Source organism: Lissotriton helveticus, chromosome 7, assembly GCF_964261635.1.
Source record: "Lissotriton helveticus chromosome 7, aLisHel1.1, whole genome shotgun sequence".
Taxonomy (NCBI): Eukaryota; Metazoa; Chordata; class Amphibia; order Caudata; family Salamandridae; genus Lissotriton; species Lissotriton helveticus.
In genome coordinates, this window is record NC_136068.1 from 38,428,127 (window position 1) to 38,455,933 (window position 27,807).

A 27,807-nucleotide genomic window follows, 5' to 3' on the forward strand; every position below is an offset into this window, starting at 1 on the left:
GGAGGTGGGGTCTGAGCAGTGATGGAGTATTAGGGAGGTGGGGTCTGAGCAGTGATGGAGTAACAGGGAGGTGGGTCTGAGCAGTGATGGAGTATTAGGGAGGAGGGGTCTGAGCAGTGAGGGAGTATGAGGGAGGTGGGGTCTGAGCAGTGATGGAGTATCGGGGAGGTGGGGTCTGAGCAGTGAGGGAGTATGAGGGAGGTGGGGTCTGAGCAGTGATGGAGTATCGGGGAGGTGGGGTCTGAGCAGTGAGGGAGTATTAGGGAGGTGGAGTCTGAGCAGTGATGGAGTAACAGGGAGGTGGGGTCTGAGCAGTGATGGAGTATTAGGGAGGTGGGGTCTGAGCGGTGATGGAGTATTAGGGAGGTGGAGTCTGAGCAGTGATGGAGTAACAGGGAGGTGGGTCTGAGCAGTGATGGAGTATTAGGGAGGTGGGGTCTGAGCAGTGATGGAGTATTAGGGAGGTGGGGTCTGAGCAGTGAGGGAGTATTAGGGGAGGTGAGGTCTGAGCAGTGATGGAGTATTAGGGGAGGTGAGGTCTGAGCAGTGATGGAGTATCAGGGAGGTGGGGTCTGAGCAGTGATGGAGTATCAGGGAGGTGGGGTCTGAGCAGTGATGGAGTATTAGGGAGGTGGGGTCTGAGCAGTGATGGAGTATTAGGGAGGTGGGGTCTGAGCAGTGATGGAGTATTAGGGAGGTGGGGTCTGAGCAGTGATGGAGTATCAGGGAGGTGGGGTCTGAGCAGTGATGGAGTATTAGGGAGGTGGGGTCTGAGCAGTGAGGGAGTATTAGGGAGGTGGGGTCTGAGCAGTGATGGAGTATCAGGGAGGTGGGGTCTGAGCAGTGATGGAGTATTAGGGAGGTGGGGTCTGAGCAGTGATGGAGTATCAGGGAGGTGGGGTCTGAGCAGTGATGGAGTATTAGGGAGGTGGGGTCTGAGCAGTGAGGGAGTATCAGGGAGGTGGGTCTGAGGTGCTGGGGGGGTCTTGGCCCAGTTCTTAGTCTGTGGGAGACTTCGGGGAGTTCCCCTCGGGTCGTTGGGGGGGGGGGGGGGGCAGTGAAAGCCCCCCCCCCCCCACACACACACACATATAACCCTATCTTCTCTCGTAATTGCAGCCTCAGCAGCGCGTTGATTTCCTTCTGTTCCCGCCACAAGTCTCGCACGGCGTCAGGGGGGTGGGGGGGGGGGGTTGCTCCGGGTCTGAGCAGTGACCATAGATCCCCTGGCCAGATATACCCCCCCCCCCACACACACGCACACACAACTGGTGATAATATTGCCCTCTGCTTACTGCCGCTGGTTCTGCCCCCGGCGGGGGGGGGGGGGGGGGGGGGGGGGTGGCACTGGGCCCGGCAGGCAGTGGGTGGGTGGGTGCACGAGGCGTGGCGGGGGGGGGGGGGAGCGTGGCCCTGGGCCCGGCAGGCAGTGGGCGTGGTGCTGTGGGTGGAAAGGCAGCGCTTCCTCCCGCTCTCTAGTGCCTCTCCGAGCTGCCTGGGCACATGATGTGTGTGCCGTGGTGCCAGGCAGCTCTCTCGCCGGGCACGGGGGGCGCAGGGGCAGGAGCTGTGCCCACGGAGACCACGGCGGGCCTCTTCTACCCGTTCCCCGCCCCGGGGGGCGCCGGGGCAGGCGGCCTCATGGTGCACAGCAGGACGTGGCTGTCAGGTAGGGGGGCGTCAAGGGACTGCCTCGGGTCCCCTCTCCTGGGCTGCTCTCCGTGCACACTTGTATAGTGACCCACTCCTCCCAGCGTGACCCGGCAGCCTCAAAGCGCTGGTGACACCGTGCACACCTCTAGTGATAGTACCGTGACCTATTGTGACACTGCACACCTCTAGTGATAGTACAGTGACCTATTGTGACCCGGTGCACGCCTCTAGTGATAGTACAGTGACCTATTGTGACTCTGTGCACACTTTTAGGGATAGTACAGTGACCTATTGTGACTCTGTGCACACTTTTAGGGATAGTACAGTGACCTATTGTGACTCTGTGCACACCTCTAGTGATAGTATAGTGACCTATTGTGAGCCGGTGTTAATATCTTATGTTTGCGTTGTGGTACCATCTGACACTTGTTTCTTAACTGAGTTGTATTTTATTGTAAATTATATAGCGCTTACTACACCTGACAAGGTGTCAAAGTGCTTTTTCGGCGACGCTACTCCGGAACCCATAAAGGATTAGTGGTGAATTAGTATAGTGAAATATGAAAGTAATTTGAGTGGTGGATAGGTTAGTCAGATATTTGGATTTTAATAGCTTATGTTTATTTACGGTACTGCTCACACATGTGTTAATAGTTTGAATATGTGTTACGGTACTGCTCACACTTGTGTGTTAATAGTTTATATGTGTGTTATGGTATTGCTTACACGTGTGTTAATAGTTTAAATGTGTGTTACGGCACTGCTCACAATTGTGTGTTAATAGTTTAAATGTGTGTTATGGTACTGCTCACGCTCGTGTGTTAATAGTTTAAATGTGTGTTATGGTACTGCTCACTCGTATGTTAATAGTTTAAATGTGTGTTATGGTACTGCTCACGCTTGTGTGTTAATAGTTTATATGTGTGTTATGGTACTGCTCACACATGTGTTAATAGTTTAAATGTGTGTTATGGTACTGCTCACACTTGTGTGTTAATACTTTATATGTGTGTTATGGTACTGCTCACACTTGTGTGTTAATAGTTTAAATGTGTGTTATAGTACTGCTCACACATGTGTTAATAGTTTCATATGTGTGTTATGGTACTGCTCACACGTGTGTTAATAGTTTAAATGTGTGTTATGGTACTGCTCACACTTGTGTATTAATACTTTATATGTGTGTTATGGTACTGCTCACACTTGTGTGTTAATAGTTTAAATGTGTGTTATAGTACTGCTCACACGTGTGTTAATAGTTTCATATGTGTGTTATGGTACTGCTCACGCTTGTGTGCTAATAGTTTAAATGTGTGTTATGGTACTGCTCACACATGTGTTAATAGTTTAAATGTGTGTTATTGTACTGCTCACACGTGTGTTAATAGTTTAAATGTGTGTTATGGTACTGCTCACGCTTGTGTGTTAATAGTTTAAATGTGTGGTATGGTACTGCTCACACGTGTGTTAATAGTTTATATGTGTGTTTCGGTACTGCTCACACTTGTGTGCTAATAGTTTAAATGTGTGTTATGGTACTGCTCACTCGTGTGTTAATAGTTTAAATGTGTGTTATGGTACTGCTCACGCTTGTGTGTTAATAGTTTATATGTGTGTTATGGTACTGCTCACACTTGTGTTAATAGTTTAAATGTGTGTTATGGTACTGCTCACACTTGTGTGTTAATACTTTATATGTGTGTTATGGTACTGCTCACACTTGTGTGTTAATAGTTTAAATGTGTGTTATAGTACTGCTCACACATGTGTTAATAGTTTCATATGTGTGTTATGGTACTGCTCACACGTGTGTTAATAGTTTAAATGTGTGTTATGGTACTGCTCACACTTGTGTATTAATACTTTATATGTGTGTTATGGTACTGCTCACACTTGTGTGTTAATAGTTTAAATGTGTGTTATAGTACTGCTCACACGTGTGTTAATAGTTTCATATGTGTGTTATGGTACTGCTCACGCTTGTGTGCTAATAGTTTAAATGTGTGTTATGGTACTGCTCACACATGTGTTAATAGTTTAAATGTGTGTTATTGTACTGCTCACACGTGTGTTAATAGTTTAAATGTGTGTTATGGTACTGCTCACGCTTGTATGTTAATAGTTTAAATGTGTGGTATGGTACTGCTCACACGTGTGTTAATAGTTTATATGTGTGTTTCAGTACTGCTCACACTTGTGTGCTAATAGTTTAAATGTGTGTTATGGTACTGCTCACACGTGTGTTAATACTTTATATGTGTGTTATGGTACAGCTCACACGTGTGTTAATAGTTTAAATGTGTGTTATGGGACTGCTCACGCTTGTGTGTTAATAGTTTATATGTGTGTTATGGTACTGCTCACATGTGTGTTAATAGTTTAAATGTGTGTTATGGTACTGCTCACACTTGTGTGCTAATAGTTTAATTGTGTGTTATGGTACTGCTCACACTTGTGTGTTAATACTTTATATGTGTGTTATGGTACTGCTCACACTTGTGTTAATAGTTTAAATATGTGTTATGGTACTGCTCACACGTGTGTTAATAGTTTAGATGTGTGTTACGGTACTGCTCACACGTGTGTTAACAGTTTAAATATGTGTTATGTTACTGCTCGCAATTGTGTGTTAATAGTTTATATGTGTGTTATGGTACTGCTCACACATGTGTTAATATTTTAAATGTGTGTTATGTTACTGCTCACACTTGTGTGTTAATATCTTATGTTTATGCTATGGAACTAGCTCACACACCTGTATTAATATCTTATGTTTATGCTATGGCACTAGCTCAGACACATGTGCTAATATCTAATGTTTATGCTATGGCGCTAGCTCACACTTGTGTGTTAACATCTTATGTTTACGTTGTGGTACCATCTGACACTTGTTTGGTAATTGAGTTGTATTGTATTGTAATTGCATTTATATAGCGCTTACTACACCTGACGAAGTGTCAAAGCGTTTTCTCTGCGACGCTACTCCGGAACCCATATAGGATTAGTGGTGAATTAGTAAAGTGAAATATGAAACTAATTTGAGTGGTGGATAGGTTAGTCAGATATTTGGATTTTAATAGCTTATGTTTATTTGCGGTACTGCTCACGCTTATGTGTTAATAGTTTAAATGTGTGTTATGGTACAGCTCACACTGGTGTGTTAATCGTTTATATGTGTGTTATGGTACTGCTCACACTTGTGTGTTAATAGTTAATATGTGTGTTATGGCACTGCTCACACATGTGTTAATTGTTTAAATGTGAGTTATGGTACTGCTCACACTTGTGTGTTAATAGGTTATATGCGTGTTATGGTACTGCTCACACTTGTGTACTAATAGTAAATGTGTGTTATTTTACTGCTCACAATTGTGTCTTAATAGTTTATATGTGTGTGTTATGGTACTGCTCACACATGTGTTAATAGTTTGAATGTGTGTTATGTTACTGCTCACACTTGTGTGTTAATATCTTATGTTTATGCTATGGAACTAGCTTGCACACCTGTATTAATATCTTATGTTTATGCTATGGTACCAGCTCAGACACGTGAGTTAATATCTTATGTTTATGCTATGGCGCTATCTCACACTTGTGTGTTAACATCTTATGTTTACGTTGTGGTACCATCTGACACTTGTTTGTTAATTGAGTTGTATTGTATTGTAATTGCATTTATATAGCGCTTACTACACCTGACGTGGTGTCAAGGTGCTTTTTCCGCAACGATGCTCCAGAACCCATAAAGGATTAATGGTGAATTAGTATAGCGAAATATGAAACTAATTTGAGTGGTGGATAGGTTGTCAGATATTTGCATTTTAATAGCTTATGTTTATTTACGGAAATGCTCACAGTTGTGCGTTAATAGTTTAAATGTGTGGTATGGTACTGCTCACACTTGTGTGTTAATACTTTATATGTGTGTTATGGTACTGCTCACACTTGTGTGTTATTAGTTTAAATGTGTGTTATGGTACTGCTCACACTTGTGTGTTAAAACTTTATATGTGTGTTATGGTACTGCTCACACTTGTGTGCTAATAGTTTAAATGTGTGTTATGGTACTGCTCACACTCGTGTGTTAATACTTTATATGTGTGTTACGGTACTGCTCACACTTGTGTGTTAATAGTTTATATGTGTGTTATGGTACTGCTCACACTTGTGTGTTAATAGTTTAAATGTGTGTTATGGTACTGCTCACACTTGTGTGTTAATAGTTTAAATGTGTGTTATGGTACTGCTCACACTTGTGTGCTAATAGTTTATATGTGTGTTACGGTACTGCTCACACTTGTGTGTTAATAGTTTAAATGTGTGTTACGGTACTGCTCACACTTGTGTGTTAATAGTTTAAATGTGTGTTATGGTACTGCTCACACTTGTGTGTTAATAGTTTATATGTGTGTTATGGTACTGCTCACACTTGTGTGTTAATAGTTTAAATGTGTGTTATGGTACTGCTCACACTAGTGTGTTAATAGTTTATGTGTGTGTTACGGTACTGCTCACACTTGTGTTAATAGTTTAAATGTGTGTTATGTTACTGCTCACATTTGTGTGTTAATCGTTTATATATGTGTTACGGTACTGCTCACACGTGTGTTACTCGTTTAAATGTGTGTTATGTTACTGCTCACACTTGTGTGTTAATAGTTTATATGTGTGTTACTGTAATGCTCACACTTGTGTGTTAATAGTTTAAATGTGTGTTATGGTACTGCTCACACTTTTTTGTTAATGGTTTAAATGTGTGCTATGGTACTGCTCACACGTGTTATGTAGTCAAAGATACAGTTATTTCCCTGTGCTGCTTACATTTATGCAATAGTTTCTCATACATGAAGTGTGAAAATAAGCCATTTTGGGGGGCTCGTTCTATACCTCACACTTGCTATGTGGTAGTTGTTGAAGTTATGTATGAATGTATATATTATTTGTATAGGCGGGGAGCATACTGGCACTGGGCGTAGATTTAGATAACGCTCACAAATGCTGATATTGCATCATATATTGCACGGTATGGCTCAAGCTTGTGTGTTGGCGTCACTTGTTAGGTGTGTCACTGCACACAACTGACGTGCAGTGTTTGCTCACACTTGTATTTTTGCTGCCAATGCTGTGTGGTACCGACAGGGCCACTGGGATTATGTACCGGGGGCAGTGTGAGCAGTACCGTAACACACATTTACACTATTAACACACAAGTGTGAGCAGTACCGTAACAAACATTTAAGCTATTAACACACAAGTGTGAGCAGTACCGTAACACACATTTAAACTATTAACACACAAGTGTGAGCAGTACCGTAACAAACATTTAAGCTATTAACACACTAGTATGAGCAGTACCGTAACAAACATTTAAGCTATTAACACACGTGTGAGCAGTACCGTAACACACATTTACACTATTAACACACAAGTGTGAGCAGTACCGTAACAAACATTTAAGCTATTAACACACAAGTGTGAGCAGTACCGTAACACACATTTAAACTATTAACACACAAGTGTGAGCAGTACCGTAACAAACATTTAAGCTATTAACACACTAGTATGAGCAGTACCGTAACAAACATTTAAGCTATTAACACACGTGTGAGCAGTACCGTAACACACATTTACACTATTAACACACAAGTGTGAGCATTCCCGTAACACACAGTTAAACTATTAACACACATGTGTGAGCAGTACCGTTATACACATTGTAAACTGTGTGTGTCTTGTAAAGCGCACTGCTACCCACACCGCAGGCCTCGTAGCGCTATAGACCGCTGGGGAACCCGTCCTGGCTTTCCCTGTGAGATAGTCCCTCCTGGGGGTCTCCAAGGTGAAACCAGGCATCCCCGGCCTTTGTGAGGGGCCGTTGTGGCGATGAGGCAAGCTTAATGCCCAGAGTTGCCGAGTGTGAGTTGCCGAGTGTGATCAGAGTAGGCACCGAGGCGAGAATTATCAAGTCCGCTGATCCTGGTCCAAGACCCTGCCGCGTCGGGAATCGAACCCTGGTCCCAGACCGTTCTCTGCTCTCGGGTCTGCCGCCTCTAACTAGTGAGCCACACCACTCCACACATGTCTGTGGTTGCATGGTTCTCCAGTGATGTTACGTTCTGGTGCTGTAACTCTGTCACTCTTCATATGTTGTCCAACCACCATCTAGTCTTGTTATTCTCTGGTGCTGTTACTCTCTGGTCCTGCTACTCTCTGGTCCTGTTACTATCTGGCCCTGTTACTCTCTGGCTCTGTTACTCTCTGGTCCTGCTACTCTCTGGTCTTGCTACTCTCTGGTCCTGCTACTCTCTGGTCCTGTCACTCTCTGGCCATGTTACTCTCTGGTTCTGTCATTCTCTGGTCCTGTTACTCTCTGTTCCTGTTACTCCCCGCTCCTGTTACTCTCTGGTCCTGCTACTCTCTGGTCCTGTTACTCTCTGGCTCTGTTACTCCCTGGTCCTGTCACTCTCTGGTTCTGTTACTCTCCGGTCCTGTTACTCTCCGGTCCTGTTACTTTCTGGCTCTGTTACTCTCTGGTCCTGCTACTCTCTGGTCCTGTCACTCTCTGGCTCTGTTACTCCCCGGTCCTGTTACTCCCGGTCCTGTTACTCTCTGGTCCTGTCACTCTCTGGCTCTGTTACTCCCCGGTCCTGTTACTCTCAGGTCCTGTTACTCTCTGGTTCTGTTACTCCCCGCTCCTGTTACTTTTTGCTCCTGTTACTCCCTGGTCCTGTTACTCTCTGGTCCTGTTACTCCCTGGTACTGTTACTCTCTGGTTCTGTTACTCTCTGGTTCTGTTACTCTCTGTTCCTGTCACTCTCTGTTCCTGTTACTCTCTGGTCCTGCTACTCTCTGGTCCTGCTACTCTCTGGTCCTGTCACTCTCTGGCTCTGTTACTCCCTGGTCCTGTTACTCTCTGGCTCTGTTACTCTCTGGTCCTGTTACTCTCTGGCTCTGTTACTCCCTGGTCCTGTCACTCTCTGGCTCTGTTACTCCCTGGTCCTGTTACTCTCTGGCTCTGTTACTCTCTGGTCCTGTTACTCCCTGGTTCTGTTACTCCCCGGTCCTGTTACTCTCTGGTCCTGTTACTCTCTGGTCCTGTTACTCCCTGCTCCTGTTACTCTTTGGTCCTGTTACTCTCTGGCTCTGTTACTCCCTGGTCCTGTCACTCTCTGGCTCTGTTACTCTCTGGTCCTGTTACTCTCTGGCTCTGTTACTCCCTGGTCCTGTCACTCTCTGGTTCTGTTACTCTCTGGTCCTGCTACTCTATGGTCCTGTCACTCTCTGGCTCTGTTACTCCCCGCTCCTGTTACATTTTGCTCCTGTTACTCCCTGGTCCTGTTACTCTCTGGTTCTGTTACTCTCTGGTCCTGTTACTTTCTGGTCCTGTTTCTCCCCGCTCCTGTTACTCTCTGGTCCTGTTACTCCCTGGTTCTGTTACTCTCTGGTTCTGTTACTCTCTGTTCCTGTCACTCTCTGGTCCTGTTACTCTCTGGTCCTGTTACTCTCTGGTTCTGTCACTCTCTGGTCCTGTTACTCTCTGGTTCTGTTACTCTCTGGTCCTGTTACTCTCTGGTTCTGTTACTCTCTGGTCCTGTTACTCCAGGTCCTGTTACTCTCTGGTCCTGTTACTCTCTGGCCCTGTTACTCTCTGGTCCTGTTACTCCCGGTCCTGTTACTCTCTGGTCCTGTTACTCCCTGGTTCTGTTACTCTCTGGTCCTGTTACTCTTTGGTCCTGTTACTCTCTGGTCCTGTTACTCTTTGGTCCTGTTACTCTCTGGTCCTGTTACTCCCTGGTTCTGTTACTCTCTGGTCCTGTTACTCTTTGGTCCTGTTACTCTCTGGTCCTGTTACTCTTTGGTCCTGTTACTCTCTGGTTCTGTTACTCCCTGGTTCTGTTACTCTCTGGTCCTGTTACTCTTTGGTCCTGTTACTCTCTGGTCCTGTTACTCTCTGGTCCTGTTACTCCCCGGTCCTGTTACTCTCTGATGCTCTCTCTTCCGGGCCCCATGTGCACAGACCCACCCAGGGGGTCCGGGAAGCAGCACCCGCAGTGGCCTGGCCCCGGTCCCATGTGGGGGTGCCCTGTGCACCCGTCTGGGGGGGGGGGAGCTCTACGGAACAGGCCTTTTCCCAGAGTGCATTTCTCTCTTATCGGGGCGGCTATTTTTAGGGTGCTGTCGGTAAACGCCGCGCACTATCAGCTCCGATCTGAGAGGGGAAGCGGATTGGAGAAGTGAAACCAGCAGCGGGCACGCTCGACTGCACCCCCCAGCTGCAGGCCAGGCCCCCCAACACCGCACCGGAGGGGGGCACACGGATACTGGTGCAACTGTACCGCGTGCAGCCAAGCCAGGCCCCCACCTCCCGTGCATCCAGGGCTTTAAGTGGGCCGGGTCTCACCGGGTCTGAGCACCAGCAGTTTTTTAAAGGGGCCTCGAAATGGGTCTCTACCGGGCTCAGTTTTGTGCCCTGGCACAGGCGGCCCGTGCAGTGACCGCAGGCACATGGATGTGCATGCCCTCACGCTGCTCACTTCTCACTAGTGGAGTAGTTACATCATGACGTCATGCCAGGTGAGCCTTGTAGGGGAAGGGAAACAGTTTAAAAAGTCATTTTCTCTCTGGATTTCCCTTCTCTTTTTGAAACTCAGGAGCAGCGACATTGTCTGGTGTCACCAGGGCTTAAGTAGAAGCTTTTTCAATATTGTATACAAGCCATAGTTGCTGCTTATTTATCATTTGCAGCTAACAACCATTGACAAAGCCAATAGACCCGACTTATTGTCAGTATGCTGCTACCAGCCTCGGATTGGTAACGCGGGCACTCGGGCAATGCCCGAGGGGCCGGTGTCTGAGTTCCTGCTGTGGGCTGCTTTTTTGAGCAGTCTGGGGCCGATTTGGGCCGTGTCTCTATTTTCAGAATACAGCCAGCGGCCCAGTGGGTGGCTGAGTGGCCTTTCTGCAGGCAGTTGGGCGCTCAATACCCCCCCCCACACACACACACACACCAACACCGCCGGTCCCCCACCCCGGTTTAGCAACAGGCAGAGGTATCACTCCCTTGGTCTCGCTGGCCGGCCCATTAACGTATGCACATACTGAGCGGGGCAGGAGACCTCAGTAGAAGTGGCCTCACTTGTTTTCAGGTGTGTTTCACTAGTGTAAACTAATGCGTGCATTTTTTTAGCCTCCCCCACCACCCTGACTCCTTTTTTTTTATGGAATTACTCTGAAGCAGTGATTTGAGGAAAGGGTCTGATCACTTGAGAGACACCCGTCCCACGGCTTTAAGTGGGCCGGGTCTCACCGGGTCTGAGTACCAGCAGTTTTTTAAAGGGGGCCTCTATCGGGCTCTGTTCTGTGCCCCGGCACAGGCGGTCCTGCAGTGACAGCGGGTATATCATGTGTGCGTGGTGAGCGTGGCAGAGAAAGGGAAATCATTTAGAGTCATTTTCTCTCTGGATTTCCCTTCTCTTCTTGAAACTCAGGAGCAGCGACATTGTCGTGATGTCACCAGGGCTTTAAGTGGAAGCTTTTTCAATATTATATACAACAAGCCACAGTTGCTGCTTATTTATCTCATGCGACTAGTAACCAATAACAAAGCCAACAGTCCTGACTTGTAAGTATGATGTTACTTGTTGTGTCACATATCTGAATGCAATGACAGGAACAGCAAAATACAAGTCGGGCGGCACACTATGCTGAGCACAGATTTTTAGCATAAATGTTTTTAAGCCACGCCCATAATTACATTCACCACGCCCATTTGAGAGACCCCACAGTTTTTTCATCCCACTTAAAGCCCTGACTAATCCTGGGCAAAGCACTACACTACGCTCGCGTAGTTTGCGAAGTTTGCGCTACTACGCACAACCCAAATTGCACGTAGCACAGTACAAACACGCGTAGCGTAGTATAGCGTAGTGCAGCAGTCATTTTTTGCTTGCTCGCGGTCCTCAACGGCAAGTGACATCCCGGCGAGACTTTTTTCGTTGTTTGCGATCAGCAACATCAAGTTGCCAATCATGAGCGTGGAAAATAAACCTCCCGGCGAGATTCTCAATGCTGGGAAGTCAGGTTTCTCATTGTGAGTGGTTGCGTATGCTCGCGACCGCTCACGATGAGAAACTACCAGTCCGCATTGAGAAAGCTGCCGCTCGAGAAGAAATATCTACTTGAGCGGCAGAAAACGACCGCTTGCACTGTGCAAGATGCGGTTTGCACTGATTGCACAGTGCGGACAAGCATCCGGCACTGTGCAATCAGTGCGAACAGCATTTTGCACAGTGCACTACGCAGTTTACGTAGCTACGCGTAGCTCGCGTAGTGCGAAGTGCACTTTGCGTAGTTACGCGTACTGCTCCTATGAGAACTACGCCCATGGTTAGCCCTGACCCATCCCTTCACCACTGCCGGGCCTCGGGGGCCACGCAGGGTCAAGTTAGAGAAACAAGGGCAGCAGGTGTGCTTTGGGGGCCCTTAATTACCACCAACCCATCACTGCCGTGGACAAGCAGCTGATGCTGCTATGAGGACACTGAGTGAACGGGTTCATTGTTTTCATTATTATCCTGACCTGCCTGTGCTGCTGGGGTGGTGCGGTGCCTGCTGCACCCCTAGTTCCAGTGCCCCTGCTCCCACCTCTGCCCGGATGGGCAGCACCCTTAGCAGCTGAGTCCACCCAGAAGCACCGCACCCAAGCAGCACAAGAGCCATACGAGCCCAGCACCCCACAGGGGCATCCCCTCCGCAGCACAGCCCAGAGCAGCTCACCCCCTACCAGCAGAGCACCCTCAGCAGCACAGCCCATAGCAGCTCATCGCCTATCAGCAGAGCACCCTCAGCAGCACAGTACCCAAGCAGCAGGAGAGTCTTGAATCTAGCACGCCGCAGGAGCATCCTCTCTGCAGCACAGCCCATAGCAGCTCACCCCTACCAGCAGAGCACCCTCAGCAGCGCAGTCCATAGCAGCACAAGAGCCATATGAGCCCAGCACCCCACAGGGGCATCCCCCCCCGCAGCACAGCCCACAGCAGCTCATCCCCTGCCAGCAGAGCACCGTCAGCAGCACAGCCCATAGCAGCTCATCGCCTACCAGCTCAGCCCCTAGCAGCACAGCACCCAAGCAGCATGAGAGTCCTGGACCCAGCACGCCGCAGGGGCATCCTCTATGCAGCACAGCCCACAGCAGCTCACCCCTACCAGCACAGCACCCTCCGCAGCACAGCACACTGAGCTGCACAGAACCTGCACAGCAGACTCAGCATGCCATCCTAGTTAGCAGACCAGCAGCACTGCTAGCACAGTACAGCTCCCTGAAGCAGCACCACGCCAGGAGCAGCACTAAAGCCAAAACAGCACCTCTCTTTCCGCAGCACCACACACCCACCACTAGAGGGAGCATCTCGGGCTGCACGGAAGTCTCAACAGCGCAGCAGTATAGCGCCTCTAACACCACAGCCACACTTCCTGCCTCTCCCACACTGCTGTCTTTCCCACACCGTCTCTCGGTCTCCCTATCAAGCCGTCCCTCATTCATTCTTTCCCCTCCCTCCTGCCGTCTCTCGCACACCGTCTCTCCCACACCGTCTCTCCCACACCGTCTCTCCCACACCGTCTCTCCCACACCGTCTCTCGAGCCGTCCTTCATTCATTCTTTCCCCTCCCTCCTGCCGTCTCTCGCACACCGTCTCTCCCACACCGTCTCTCCCACACCGTCTCTCCCACACCGTCTCTCCCACACCGTCTCTCGAGCCGTCCTTCATTCATTCTTTCCCCTCCCTCCTGCTGTCTCTCGCACACCGTCTCTCCCACACCGTCTCTCCCACACCGTCTCTCCCACACCGTCTCTCACGCCGTACTTCATTCATTCTTTCCCCTCTCTCCTGCTGTCTCTCCCACATCGTCTCTCCTGCACCGTCTCTCCCACACCGTCTCTCACGCCGTCCTTCATTCATTCTTTCCCCTCTCTCCTGCCGTCTCTCGCACACCGTCTCTCCCACACCGTCTCTCCCACACCGTCTCTCTCACACCGTCTCTCACGCCGTCCTTCATTCATTCCTTCCCCTCTCTCCTGCTGTCTCTCCCACACCGTCTCTCTCACACCGTCTCTCCCACACCGTCTCTCTCACACCGTCTCTCGAGCCGTCCTTCATTCATTCCTTCCCCTCTCTCCTGCCGTCTCTCCCACATCGTCTCTCCCACACCGTCTCTCACGCCGTCCTTCATTCATTCTTTCCCCTCTCTCCTGCCGTCTCTCGCACACCGTCTCTCCCACACCGTCTCTCCCACACCGTCTCTCTCACACCGTCTCTCACGCCGTCCTTCATTCATTCCTTCCCCTCTCTCCTGCCGTCTCTCCCACACCGTCTCTCCCACACCGTCTCTCCCACACCGTCTCTCTCACACGTCTCTCGAGCCGTCCTTCATTCATTCCTTCCCCTCTCTCCTGCCGTCTCTCCCACACCGTCTCTCGAGCCGTCCTTCATTCATTCTTTCCCCTCTCTCCTGCTGTCTCTCCCACATCGTCTCTCCTGCACCGTCTCTCCCACACCGTCTCTCCCACACCGTCTCTCACGCCGTCCTTCATTCATTCTTTCCCCTCTCTCCTGCCGTCTCTCGCACACCGTCTCTCCCACACCGTCTCTCCCACACCGTCTCTCCCACACCGTCTCTCCCACACCGTCTCTCGAGCCGTCCTTCATTCATTCTTTCCCCTCCCTCCTGCCGTCTCTCGCACACCGTCTCTCCCACACCGTCTCTCGCACCGTCCTTCATTCATTCCTTCCCCTCTCTCCTGCTGTCTCTCCCACACCGTCTCTCTCGAGCCGTCCTTCATTCATTCTTTCCCCTCTCTCCTGCTGTCTCTCGCACACTGCTGTCTCTCCCTTACGTCTCTCTCACACCGTCTCTCGAGCCATCCTTCATTCATTCTTTACCCTCTCTCCGGCCCCCTATGGAACTAGTGAACAGACTCCAGAAGATATGGACTGCCGAGCCGGGCCAGTGCTAACAATAGAACTAACAAGCAGTGTCCATTCGGGGCCACCATTTTGTCTCAGTTAAACTTACGTTTTGGACTTAAGTTTAACTTAAGTAAAACTTAAGTTTAGCTGAGAAAACATCCTAAAGTTATTACTCCTAAATGCCCTTTGTGAATACCGAAAGCCCTAAAGTTAGGATTTTATCTCAGTTAAACTTAAGTTTTGGTCTTAAGTTTAACTTAAGACCATAACTTAGGTTTAACTAAGACAAAATCCTAACTTTACTACTCCTAAATGCCTTTTGTGAATACCGAAAGTCGTAAAATTAGGATTTTGTCTCAGATTACTTTTGTGAATCGGGCCCAGTGTTTTCACTGTCTGCAGGGTTGAGTCTTGTTACATATGGTTTTTGGTGAAGCTAAATCCACTAGACGACCGGTATTAAGACTTTGGTAATCAAATTTCTCCCATATGACTTCTTTGTTTTTAGTGTTGTCCACTCTACATTTTTATTCAGTTTTGTTACACTAATAATTGAGCACTCTTTTCGGTGAACGCTTAATAGATTAGAAATTAAGTTGATCAGTTTAGCCGCAATTAGCTTTGAAATATTAAGCAGCTCAAAATTCTGTTCTTATTATCTCTAACAAATACTGTTCTGGAATACTGTATGAACCTTAAGCTTACTGAAGTTATTTCTCATAAAGCAAAGTTTCTAGAGATTTTAACCGTACATATTCTGGAAGGTCATCACTGCCATGGTTTAGTATTAGTAACACGCTTAATTTCACAGGGCACAGTGTTTTTCAGGGGCACACTCTGACTGGGCTCTCTATTTCTAATAGGGATGCATTTCTCATTGTAGAGCACCCCAGTGGCTTTCCCAAAGAAGCCTTTCTTGATGGGTAGTGTTTCAGTGTGCACAGTACTTGTAATGATCACCATTTCTCATGGCACTGTATTCTCGGTGAACAATATTTGATATAGCACAGTATTTCTTGTGTGCCTTTTTTCATGGCACAGCTTTTTCTGTGGACATTTTTTCCGTATTGAGATTATTCTCCACAGCACAGCTGTTAGGGTGGGAATGTTTGTCACTGCACATTTCTAATGGGCTTTATTTTCATGGTACAGTATTCTTGGTTAGCATTATTTCTTGTAAATGTATGTAAATGTATGTGTCTTGTAAAGCGCACTGCTGCCCTGAGGCGTCGTGGCGCTGTAGACCGCTGGGGAACCCGTCCTGGCTTTCCCTGTGAGATGGTCCCTACTGGGTATCTCCAAGGTGAAACCAGGCATCCCCGGCGTCTGTGGGGGGCCGTTGTAGAGATGAGGCAAGCTAATGCCCAGAGTTGCCGAGCGTGATCCCTGGTTAGAGTAGGCACCGAGGCGAGAATTATCGAGTCCGCTGACCCTGGTCCACGACCCTGCCGCGTCGGGAATAGAACCCTGGTCCCGGGCCGTTCTCTGCTTCTGGGTCTGCCGCCTCTAACCAGTGAGCCACACCACTCCACTTGTAGCACAGTATTTCATGTATGTCTTTATGCATGGCTCACCTTTCCCTGAGGGCATTATTTTCCTTATGGGAATTGATTCTACAGCACAGTTGTTATGGGAAGAATATTTCTTATTGCACATTTCTAGTGGGCATTATCTGCATGGCACAGTATTGCTGTAGAATGAATACATAGGGGCCAGAATAGTATTCCGTATTTATTGTACCTAATGAAATCGAAGAGCTGAGGGGTCAGAATTGCTCTTTTCGCATGTTTTGTCCCAAGAGTCCCCTGCTAAAATCCAGCAGGTTTAACCTGTCAAAATGTGTCTAGAGATGCAGACTTTATCACATCTGAGAATTACCAGATGTGATAACAAGGAAAACATCTGTTAGGATTGTTTCTATGCAGGAAGGTGCCCCTTCCTGAACAAAACAACCCTAGATGCAACGGAGGCACCCTTGCGCCATGGTGCAAGGGTTCCTACGTTGGAGCTGGGCTGCAAAAACGGTGCCAGCGCGGGAGGAAAGCACAGAAAAGTCACCATACTGCAAAAATACTGTGCATTCCTGCTCTTTCACTTTGGCATAGAGCAGCAAGGAGATGTTCTGTGCTGACCTAAGCCAAAATCCCATAAATGACGGCCGCAGTGTGCTCAGGCAATCTATGCTGATTCACAAAAATCTGCAAATGAGGTCTGATTATGCAAATGAGTTGTGCATGGAGATAGCCGTGATGCTTTTAACCAAGTTTCTCAATGGTGTCAGGGGAAATCATGGATTAATAGATACTCTGTGTCTGAAATCTGCACCAAAAGCTTCCTTGCACCCCTGCACCTGTTTGAGGCTCTGGGAAACTCTCCTCCGTATCCCCCTGACCTCATGCTGACCTTGATGCCGCCAAGGTTCCACAGGAATGTTGGTATATCCATTTGGCCCTGTCCACCCCCAGGACCTCCTTATGCTCGTACTCATAGGATGTCCTGCTGGCTCTATGCTCCTCGTGGCCTTACGTCATGTTTGTGCTCCACGGGCCTTCTTGTGCCATAGACCCTCATGGTGTCCTAGACCCCCTAATGCCCTTGATCTACTCATGCTTCTGGACCCCCGTTTTTCCTTGATCCCCTCACCCATCTACAGACTCCCCGGGACTTCGAAACCTTGAGTCATCTAAACCTGCTTCTGACCCGAGGGCCTCTACTTCCTCCAAGACGTCTCCTCACCAATAGAGCTGTTTGTGCACTTAGGGCGTCCTTGCATATTATCTTATTAGCTCTCAGCTGAGCCGGGAAAGCCACTGGCGCTTGCGGAATGTTTTGATATTGGATACTATAATATTCACTGCACTCTAGAATCTCGTCCCATAATGCTTTGCAGGGCCTTTGGTTGGGATTGTAATTTTGCCCATAACTGTGCTTGGGGTGGTCCTAGGAGGATGGGACCACCATCGAATCATTTCAGCATGATGTGCTCGTTGTGTTCAAGGCACCTGCTTGGTTCTCTCCCTAGGTTAGGGGGTACCCCAAAATCATCACCTCTCTCGCTGCTTGCTATATTTTAATTTTCACTTTTGTGAGATGATGATATGCATTTTAGAAAGTAAAGATAGAGGGCCCGATTCACAGAACTAATCTGAGACAACATCCTAAACTTACTACTTTTGGAATTCACAGAAGGCACTTAATACTTTTGGTTAAACTTACTACTTTTAGTATTCACAGAATGCACTTACTACTTTTGGTTAAACTTACTACTTTTGGTATTCACAGAATGCACTTACTACTTTTGGTTAAACTTACTACTTTTGGTATTCACACAATGCACTTACTACTTTTGGTTAAACTTACTACTTTTGGTTAAACTTACAACTTTTGGTTAAACTTACTACTTTTGGTATTCACAGAAGGCACTTACTACTTTTGGCATTCACAGAATGCACTTACTACTTTTGGTTAAACTTACTACTTTTGGTATTCACACAATGCACTTACTACTTTTGGTTAAACTTACGACTTTTGGTTGAACTTACTACTTTTAGTATTCACAGAATGCACTTACTACTTTTGGTTAAACTTACTACTTTTGGTATTCACAGAATGCACTTACTACTTTTGGTTAAACTTACTACTTTTGGTATTCACACAATGCACTTACTACTTTTGGTTAAACTTACAACTTTTGGTTAAACTTACTACTTTTGGTATTCACAGAAGGCACTTACTACTTTTGGCATTCACAGAATGCACTTACTACTTTTGGTTAAACTTACTACTTTTGGTATTCACACAATGCACTTACTACTTTTGGTTAAACTTACGACTTTTGGTTAAACTTACTACTTTTGGTATTCACAGAAGGCACTTACTACTTTTGGTTAAATATACTACTTTTTGTAATCACAGAATGCACTTACTATTTTTGGTTAAACTTACTACTTTTAGTATTCGCAGAATGTACTTACTACTTTTGGTTAAACTTACTACTTTTGGTATTCACACAATGCACTTACTACTTTTGGTTAAATATACTACTTTTTGTAATCACAGAATGCACTTACTACTTTTGGTTAAACTTACTACTTTTGGTATTTACTACTACTAAATGCGGTCTGTGAATACCAAAAGTAGTACGTTTAGGATTTTGTCTCAGATTAGTTCTGTGAATCAGGACCCGGTTACTTGTTGTTTTACCAAAAGTATGCGAGGTTTCTGTTTTATTAATTGGGATGAGACGGAGGAGTTTCACTGAGTTTTTCTTCAACTCTGCAGTATTCTGGGTAGTGGCACTCCGCCAACTACGCCCACCCTTAGTTTTCATGTGTGCTGTTGTGTGCGTTTGCATTATGTCTGTTTGTAGTTGTCCACGGTTGTGTGGGCGCATGTGTGTCAGTCTTGGAATCTGAGCGTGCCTGTGTCTTCATGTGAATGTGTGATGTTGTGTGTGTGTGTGTGAGACCATTATGTCTGTTTGTAGTTGTCTATGGTTGTGTAGGTGCATGTGTGTCAGTCTTGGAATCTGAGTGTGCCTGTGTTTATATGTGCATGTGTGATGGTGTGTGTGTGTAAGTGCATTATGTCTGTTTGTAGTTGTCCACGGTTGTGTGGGCGCATGTGTGTCAGTCTTAGAATCTGAGCGTGCCTGTGTCTACATGTGAATGTGTGATGTTGTGTGTGTGTGTGTGAGACCATTATGTCTGTTTGTAGTTGTCCACGGTTGTGTGGGCGCATGTGTGTCAGTCTTGGAATCTGAGTGTGCCTGTGTCTATGTGTGCATGTGTGATGGTGTGTGTGTGAGTGCATTATGTCTGTTTGTAGTTGTCCACGGTTGTGTAGGTGCATGTGTGTCAGTCTTGGAATCTGAGTGTGCCTGTGTCTATGTGTGCATGTGTGATGGTGTGTGTGTGAGTGCATTATGTCTGTTTGTAGTTCTCCACGGTTGTGTGGGCGCATGTGTTTCAGTCTTGGAATCTGAGTGTGCCTGTGTCTACGTGTGCATGTGTGTATGTGTCTGTGTGTCATTGTGGCTACATCTTTAGTTAAGTGTGTTTGTGGGTGTGTGTGAGTGTATGTTTGGGGGTGCGTGTGTGTGTGTACATGTGTGTAACTGCATGCCGATATGATGGATGCCAGCGTATGTTTTCATGTATGATTACTCTCCCCTGTGTCTTTCTGCATGCTGGTTTCTGTATGCTTGTGTAGTGGGGTGGGCGAGCAACAATGTGTACCCTCACTACATTAGACTCACACCAGCACCAATCACATGTTCTGTGGGGTGGCCGTGTGGATGGAAGGCAATGGTGCACGTGCATGCTTCAGGAAATAGTTACCAAGGCCCTGCCTCTGCAGTGTTTCCACGGCCTCTGCGCTTGTTGATTTCTGCCGTGTGTCTGTGTGCCTGTTTCTGCCGTGTGTCTGTGTGCCTATTTCTGCCGTGTGTCTATCTGCCTATTTCTGCCGTGTGCCTGTGTGTCTATTTCTGCCGTGTGTCTGTGTGCCTGTTTCTGCCGTGTGTCTGTGTGCCTATTTCTGCCGTGTGTCTATCTGCCTATTTCTGCCGTGTGTCTGTGTGTCTATTTCTGCCTTGTTTCCGCATTTGTTCATTTCTGTTGCATTTCCCTGCGTGTTGATTTCTGCCGTGTGTCTGTGTGTCTATTTCTGCCATGTGTCTGTGTGTCTTTGTGCCGTGTGTCTGTGTGTCTCTTTCTGCCGTGTGTCTGTGTGTCTATTTCAGCCATGTGTCGGTGTGCCTGTTTCTGTCGTGTGTCTGTGTGTCTATTTCTGCCGTGTGTCTGTGTGTCTATTTCAGCCATGTGTCGGTGTGCCTGTTTCTGTCGTGCGTCTGTGTGTCTATTTCTGCCCTGTGTCTGTGTGTCTATTTCTGCCGTGTGTCTGTGTGTGTCTTTGTGCCGTGTGTCTGTGTGTCTATTTCTGCCGTGTGTCTGTGTGTCTCTTTGTGCCGTGTGTCTATTTCTGCCGTGTTTCCGCATTTGTTCATTTCTGTTGCATTTCCCTGCGTGTTGATTTCTGTTTTGTGCTGTGTGTTTGTCTGCCGCAGCCCTGCTTCCATGTTTCCACATTTGCATGTTTCAATCCTGCCCCCGTTCTTGCTCATATGAGCTGTTTTCCTGTATGCTCGTGTGTCTGCCCTGTAAGAGTGCTCGGTGAATGTCTGTTGTGCCTCTGCTTTCTGTGTTTATTCCTGCTGTGCCTTTGTGACAGCATGCACGTGCTGTCCCTCCATAGATGGTTGTTTTTGTTGTACCCGTGGGTGCTTCTTTAGTTCTTATGTTCCTCTGCACATGTTTTTAATGTGAGACTCAGCACATACATGTTTATCTGTGCTGGGATTTGTTCTTGATTATTTAAACGTTTTATTTTGTGCCTTCGGGGTAGTTTTACTTCTGGTGTGTGTCAATGGTTGTGTAGATTTTCGTTACATCTTTGTGTCTTGATTGTCTCACCCCTGTGCATGAATATTACTGTTTTTTTGTTCGTTCTTTACGTGTTAGTTTTTTTGACGGTTTGTTTATTTCTGTCTTTGGTGTTTGCTTCAGTTTTGTTTATGTAGTCCTCTCGTTTTTGCTCAGTTTTTTTATCCTCTGCCCTTCTTGGACCTGCCACCTCGCCGGGGGTGTTTTGCTTCCGTTTGGGCGCCCCTGTTTCTCTCAGTTGTTTGTCCCTGTGGTTCGGTTTCTTTCCTGGTTTGTTCTGGACACCTCTCAAGCGGATGCGCCCACAACCGCCAGAGCACATGTCCTACTCTTCCAGCCACGTGGAGGAAGGGCCCAGGGAGGCTCCCGGAAGCGGAAGTGGTAGTCACAGCCAGGTGGGCTGGAGGGCAGCCTGCCCCGGCTCATCTGGGGCTGGTGCACGCGTGTGGGCGTGTGGGGCGTGGTGTCACCCGTCACTCTTTCCAGGCCGCGCTTTCTCGGGTGTGTTGCTGGTGTCAGCACCTGTGAAGAGAGGGTGAAACCGCCCCCAGGAGACACCTCTCATCACCAGGGGGGGGGGGGGGGGGGGGTGGAGGCGCGGGGGGGGGGGCATGAGATAGGGCAATCCGGTGGGGTAAACTGCCCTGACTAGTCAACACCTCTTGCGTCAACTCACGCCAACCCGAAGGGAAGGGGCCATAGTTCACTCCAGGAGGCCTCCTCCACCAATCATCTGCATTTACCATCGTCCCATCAGGCAGACAGACTGACGGCCACCAGTAGGTGCAAACCATCGGTCTGTGAGGCCTCTTCAGCTGGCACCAGAGGCGCCCTCCCCTACCCAAGGGGGCATCTTTCATAGCTCCTAGAGGCCTCCTCCGTCCTCCCAAGAGGCGCCTTCCTTACCCAAGGAAAGCAAACACAAGGAGATGATGGACGGAGCGCTGAAACTTTTCAGCCACTCTCCACCAGTCACAGATCTGGGTTAAATCGATCATAATTCTTTAGCTCACTTCACCACCCCAGTTCAGACATGGCCATATGCAAATCAGTCTGACCCTGTGCCTCATGGGAACAGTCCAGCCCAAACTGCCAAGCCATGTCTTCCCTGGACCGGAAACAAGCTTCAGAGGACCGGTTTCAGGGTCACACCCCTCATCAGCCAGGATAGCTTGAATCCAGTGACACAGTGAGCAAGGGACCCACTTCTGGGCATACCCTGCCAACTCAAGGCAAACAAAGCGATACCAAAGGGGATGATGGACGGAGTGTTTGAGCAAATCAAAAATTCAGCCCCAGTCAACTGATCTGGGTTTAATCCATCACCGTTCTTTAGCTCACTCAGCCACCCCAGTTCAGACATGGCCATATGCAAATCAGTCGGACCCTGTGCCTCATGGGAACAGTCCAGCCCGAACTGCCAAGCCATGCCTTCCCTGGACCGGAAACAAGCATCCTGGGACCGGTTTCTGGGTTACACCCTTCATCAGCCGGGCGAGCTTGAATCCAGTGACACAGTGAGCAAGGAACCCACGTCTTGGCATACCCGGCCAACTTAGAGCGATCAAAGCAAACACAAAGGGGATGATGGACGGAGCGTTGAAACTTTTCAGACACTCACCCCCATCACACATCTTCCTTATCCAATGGGGCATCTTTCATAGCTCCAAGAGGCCTGCTCCATTATCCCAAGAGGCGCCTTCCCATACCCAAGCCAATGTGGCCCATCGTTATCTCCGTAGAACCTGTTGCACCCCTGATGTCATCATGACGTCACATTATGTTTTATGACTGATGACATCACACATTACTGTGTTCTGCTACAGATAAAATCAAAGAGCGCTATATTTTATTGCTGATAATATTCCAGGGTGACAGGTTGTTTGCTCATGACACCATCGAACACCATTTACTACTGCTGTTGACATCACAAATGTATACTATGCGTTACATGTCGTCACACTGAATTATGACATCATCATTGTGTTGTGCATGCGGTGAAGTTCTATTAATTAGATTTCCATGCAAAATATACCTTGTAAAATACTGTAGAAATTGGAAAGAATACATATTTAGGGGAGAGGATGTGGTCCACCGACTAGATTGCCGACTTGGGTGCTGGAAACCAAGGTTCGAGCCTCGGGGTCGCATCCACATTGTGTGATTCTGGGCAAATCACTTAATCTACCCGTGCCGGAATGTGTCCTTGTGTAACGTAACCGGTGCTCATGTAACGCACTCCAATACCTTCTGGTTGAGTTCGTGCTATAAAAATCTGCATTATATCTGGCAAAATATGCACAGAAATTGTGTTTTTAGCTCAACTTTTCCACAGGAATTTCACATAAAAGGCACAGAGGCTCCGCTGTCAAATCACAATTTTACTCTAAAATCCATACTCTCTGAAAACGTATTTGTATGATTTGGTGTCTGATCTCATCCTATAACAGGCGGTGCTATTGTGTGTGACGTTAAATGGATGTATGATGTTACAACGCACACTTTTACAACGCATACCTTTACAACGCATTTTTTACAACGCAACATCCATTACAATGTATTCCATTACAACGCATGCCATTACAACGAAATTTTAAAAACTACATTTACAACGCATTCCATTACAACGCATAATACCTTTACAATGCATACCATTACAACGCATAACATTACATTGCATGTTTGGTAAGTGTTGGATAGTGTAGGGGTAAAAATTACTATTCTAACTCCAGGGGGTGCAACAGTAGGGTAAGTGTTGGATGGTAATGTCATGCGTTGTAATGGTATGTGTTGTAATGACTGTGTTGTAATGACATGCGTTGTAGTGGTGTGCGTTGTAGTGTCATGCGTTGTAATGGTTGCGTTGTAATTGCATGCGTTGTAATGATGTTGCCTTGTAAAAGTTGCGTTGTAAAGGTTGTTCCCCACGTTAAATACAACAGAATGCTGATACTAAGCTTGGGCGTGAAATTCCGTTCCGCTGGCGGAGTTTGTGAAATTTATTCCTCTCTGCACAGTGCGCACTGTTCTGAATACTCTGCTTCACTCCGCAGAGCTTCTCGTCACTCTTGCTCGCCCACGTTAAGATGGCGAATGAGAGCGAGGAAAATCTTACTCCAGACCACCTCCTGGCGAGATTTCTAAACGCGGACGGTCGCGCACGGCTGCTACCGCTCGTGTGTGAAACCTTCGGCTCGCGTCGAGGAAGCTGCTGCTCAACTAGAACATCTACTCGAGTGGCAGAAAGAAGCTGCGCCCTCTTGTGCTGCATGTGGTGACGTTCAATCGGATTTTACAGTGCGGGGCAAACACCCGGTGCTAAAAATCTGTGCAAACTGTGCGACCTAATGCACTCCACCGCTTGCAGAATTCCATGTCGCGCAGCAGAGTTTTTTGGTCCCTCCGCGATACCTGTATTTTGTTTCGAACTAAACTCAATATTCTGCATTGTTGTCAGAATAAAAGTTGTGATCCTTTTATTCCTCCATATGATACAGATGTCTGAAGTATGTTCCCGCACTGCATGTCTACAAAAGTTAACCAGTCTCTTATCTCTCTCTCTCCCGCTGTCGCCATCACTCTTCATGTCTCTCTTTCGACCTGTCTCTCCCTCCCTTCGTTTGTCTCACATGCTCACCCCCATGCGTGTCCTCCCCTCTCCATCCCAACCCTTCTGCTGCAGAAATTAGAATGTCGAAGCCGGGGGAGGCCGAGAAGGTGCAGTCAGACGCAGACTCCCCGCTGGGCCACACAGGTGAGTGACTGCCCCGGGGGCGGGCTCTTCCGGTATGCGCTCTCTCTTATTGGGCATTTTGTACGCACACCTGGGTCTCCTGACAGCTGATTCAACAAAATGCTAGTTATAGCAGAAGTGACATCACATTTCCTACGACCCACAGTGGCATCACACATCCTGTGACCCACAATGGCGTTACACATCCTGTGAGTAGGGGTGGGTGGAATTTGCGCAGTCGCCCTACGCAAAGCTCGGCAAAACAGTGAAATATCTCCGCGAGCACGCTGAGTTCCACAAACACGCGGAATTGCTTGATCCGCTCGTTTGAGGTGTTTTTTTCCTGTTCGCGAACGCTGTTTACGTGCTCAGAGGGGAAATATCTCATGAACACACATTTTGACAGCGCGAACAAGCAAAAAATTCCGCGAAGCGTGGATTTTTTGCACTTCTGCGTTCTCCGCAGAATGCAAAATTACCCAAATTCGGCAAGTTCCGGGAGTGGAACTGAATTTACCTCCCAGGCTTACCTGTGACTCACATTTACATCATACATCTTGTGACCCACAGTGACCTCACACATCCTATGACCCAGTCACCTCACACATCCTATGACCCACAGTGACATCACACATCCTATGAACTACAGTGACATCGCAAATCCTATAACTCACAGTGACATCACAAATCCTATGACTCACAGTGACATCACACATCCTATGACCCACAGTGACATCACACATCCTATGACTCACAGTGAGATCACACATCCTATGACCCACAGTGACCCCACAAATCCTATAACCCACAGTGACCCCACACATCCTATAACCCACAATTTCATCCCACATCCTATGACCCACAGTGACATCACACATCCTATGACCCAGTGACCTCACACATCCTATGACCCACAGGGACATCACACATCCTATGAACCACAGTGACATCACAAATCCTATAACTCACAGTGACATCACACATCCTATGACTCATAGTGAGATCACACATCCTATGACCCACAGTGACATCACACATTTCATGACCCACGGTGACATCCCACATCCTATGACCCACAATGACATCACACATTTCATGACCCACGGTGACATCCCACATCCTATGACCCACAATGACATCACGTGACCGCCCTTTCCGCACATTATGTCTTCTACATCTGCATCTTCACATCTGTAGAGGGGAGGCTCTGGAGCCAGAGCACAGCAGGAGGTAAACATGGCTCATCACAGGGTCCTCTTCAATGCCTCTTCCTGGTGCTGCCTTCATGACCTTGGGATCAGGGTACCAAGGGCAGTGCTTGGGGGACCAAGGGGCGAGCCAGGGCTAGCAATGTCTTCCTCTAATCTGATGGTAAGGCTTGGTAGGGAATTTTAGTTTATCAAGAAAAAATAGAAACAAAGCAGTGTGTTGGGTCCCCCTTAATAACAGCAGACAAAGAGATGTTTTAGGGGTGATAATTTCAAAACCAGCAGACAAAGAGATGTTTTAGGGAGGATCTCAATAACAGCACACAAAGTGATGTTTTAGGGGTGAGAGTTTCAATAACAGTGGAGGTAAGTAAACAAATAAATAAATAAAATAAATTTCATTGCACGTGCCGCATCGCTAAATACGATGCAGCGCGCGCACCAACATTTTTTTATTTATTTGTTTACTTACCTTTGTTTGTCCTTATGCTGTAGTTTACTACCCCTCACCCTGCCCCTAACCTACCCGCCCCACCGCCATGCAGCAGTCCCTCCAGGAGCCGCTACTGCTGAGAATTTACTTGGCAGACAACACAGTATGGTACATGATGACAATATTATGGTACATCACTAGTGACATCACATTTGCAGTGAGAGGGGACAGTCTGTATGGGTTTGCACTACCCTGTGGAACAGGTATCACTGTATTCAGTGCCCATCCAAGCACTGGCGGCGCGGTGGAGGACGAAGGGTTCTACACTTCATCCGCGTCCACCCCTCCTCAACGATACTGGTTGAGTAAAGCGTAATCCAACCCAAAAACATCTCCCTGCAGTGTCCTGTCTTTCACTGTCCTCAAGTCTCTGCAGCTGGCTGATGGTCAGTGCCCACGTGTGTGCCACCCACACAGCCCACGGACACAGATAGGAGGCAACATATGCCAACCGTACTGAGGGGGGAACTGGCGGCACCTCTGGCCAAGGCCACCACCTCCAGACCTGACCAGACCAGAACAGACCTGACCACACCTGACCAGACCTGACGAGACCTGACCACACCTGACCACACCTGACCACACCTGACCACACCTGACCACTCCTGACCAGACCTGACCACACCTGACCAGACCTGACCAGACCTGACCACACCTGACCACTCCTGACCACACCTGACCACACCTGACCACTCCTGACCACACCTGACCACACCTGACCACTCCTGACCACTCCTGACCAGACCTGACCACATCTGACCACACCTGACCACACCTGACCAGACCTGACCACATCTGACCACACCTGACCAGACCTGACCACACCGGACCACACCGGACCACACCTGACCACACCTGACCACACCTGACCAGACCTGACCACACCTGACCAGACCTGACCACACCTGACCAGACCTGACCACACCTGACCACTCCTGACCACTCCTGACCAGACCTGACCAGACCTGACCACTCCTGACAATACCTTACCAGACCTGACCAGACATGACCACACCTGACAATACCTTACCAGACCTGACCACACCTGACCACACCTGACCACACCTGACCACTCCTGACAACACCTGACCAGATCTGACCAGACCTGAACAGACCTGACCACATCTGGGCTTCCCTGCCACCCGTCTAGACCAGGGGTCCTTACCCTTTCCTGTAAAGAGAGCTACTTCTGATCAGTGAAAATCGTTGTGATCTACTGAAGGCGTTGTTACCAGACACCCCCGCGCCCAGCTCCACTGACGTTGGATTGAGGGGGCTTCTGATTCCAGCACAGACTGAGGACTCCACA

The 27,807-nt window shown here is 47.9% G+C and overlaps 1 protein-coding gene across 4 annotated transcripts in view; it reads left to right on the top strand.

Moving 5' to 3' along the window:
* The first annotated feature begins 1,483 nt into the window (after positions 1-1,483).
* POU2F2 (POU class 2 homeobox 2) overlaps positions 1,484-27,807 on the top strand; it is a 102,891-nt gene continuing 76,567 nt past the window's right edge. For all 4 annotated transcript variants that reach the window (XM_078651337.1, XM_078651338.1, XM_078651341.1 and 1 more), the window contains exons 1-2: positions 1,484-1,669; positions 24,747-24,818. In XM_078651337.1, the coding sequence (XP_078507463.1) occupies positions 1,504-1,669; positions 24,747-24,818 (238 nt within the window). In that variant the 5' untranslated portion in view covers positions 1,484-1,503. The remainder of the gene's footprint in view (positions 1,670-24,746; positions 24,819-27,807) is intronic.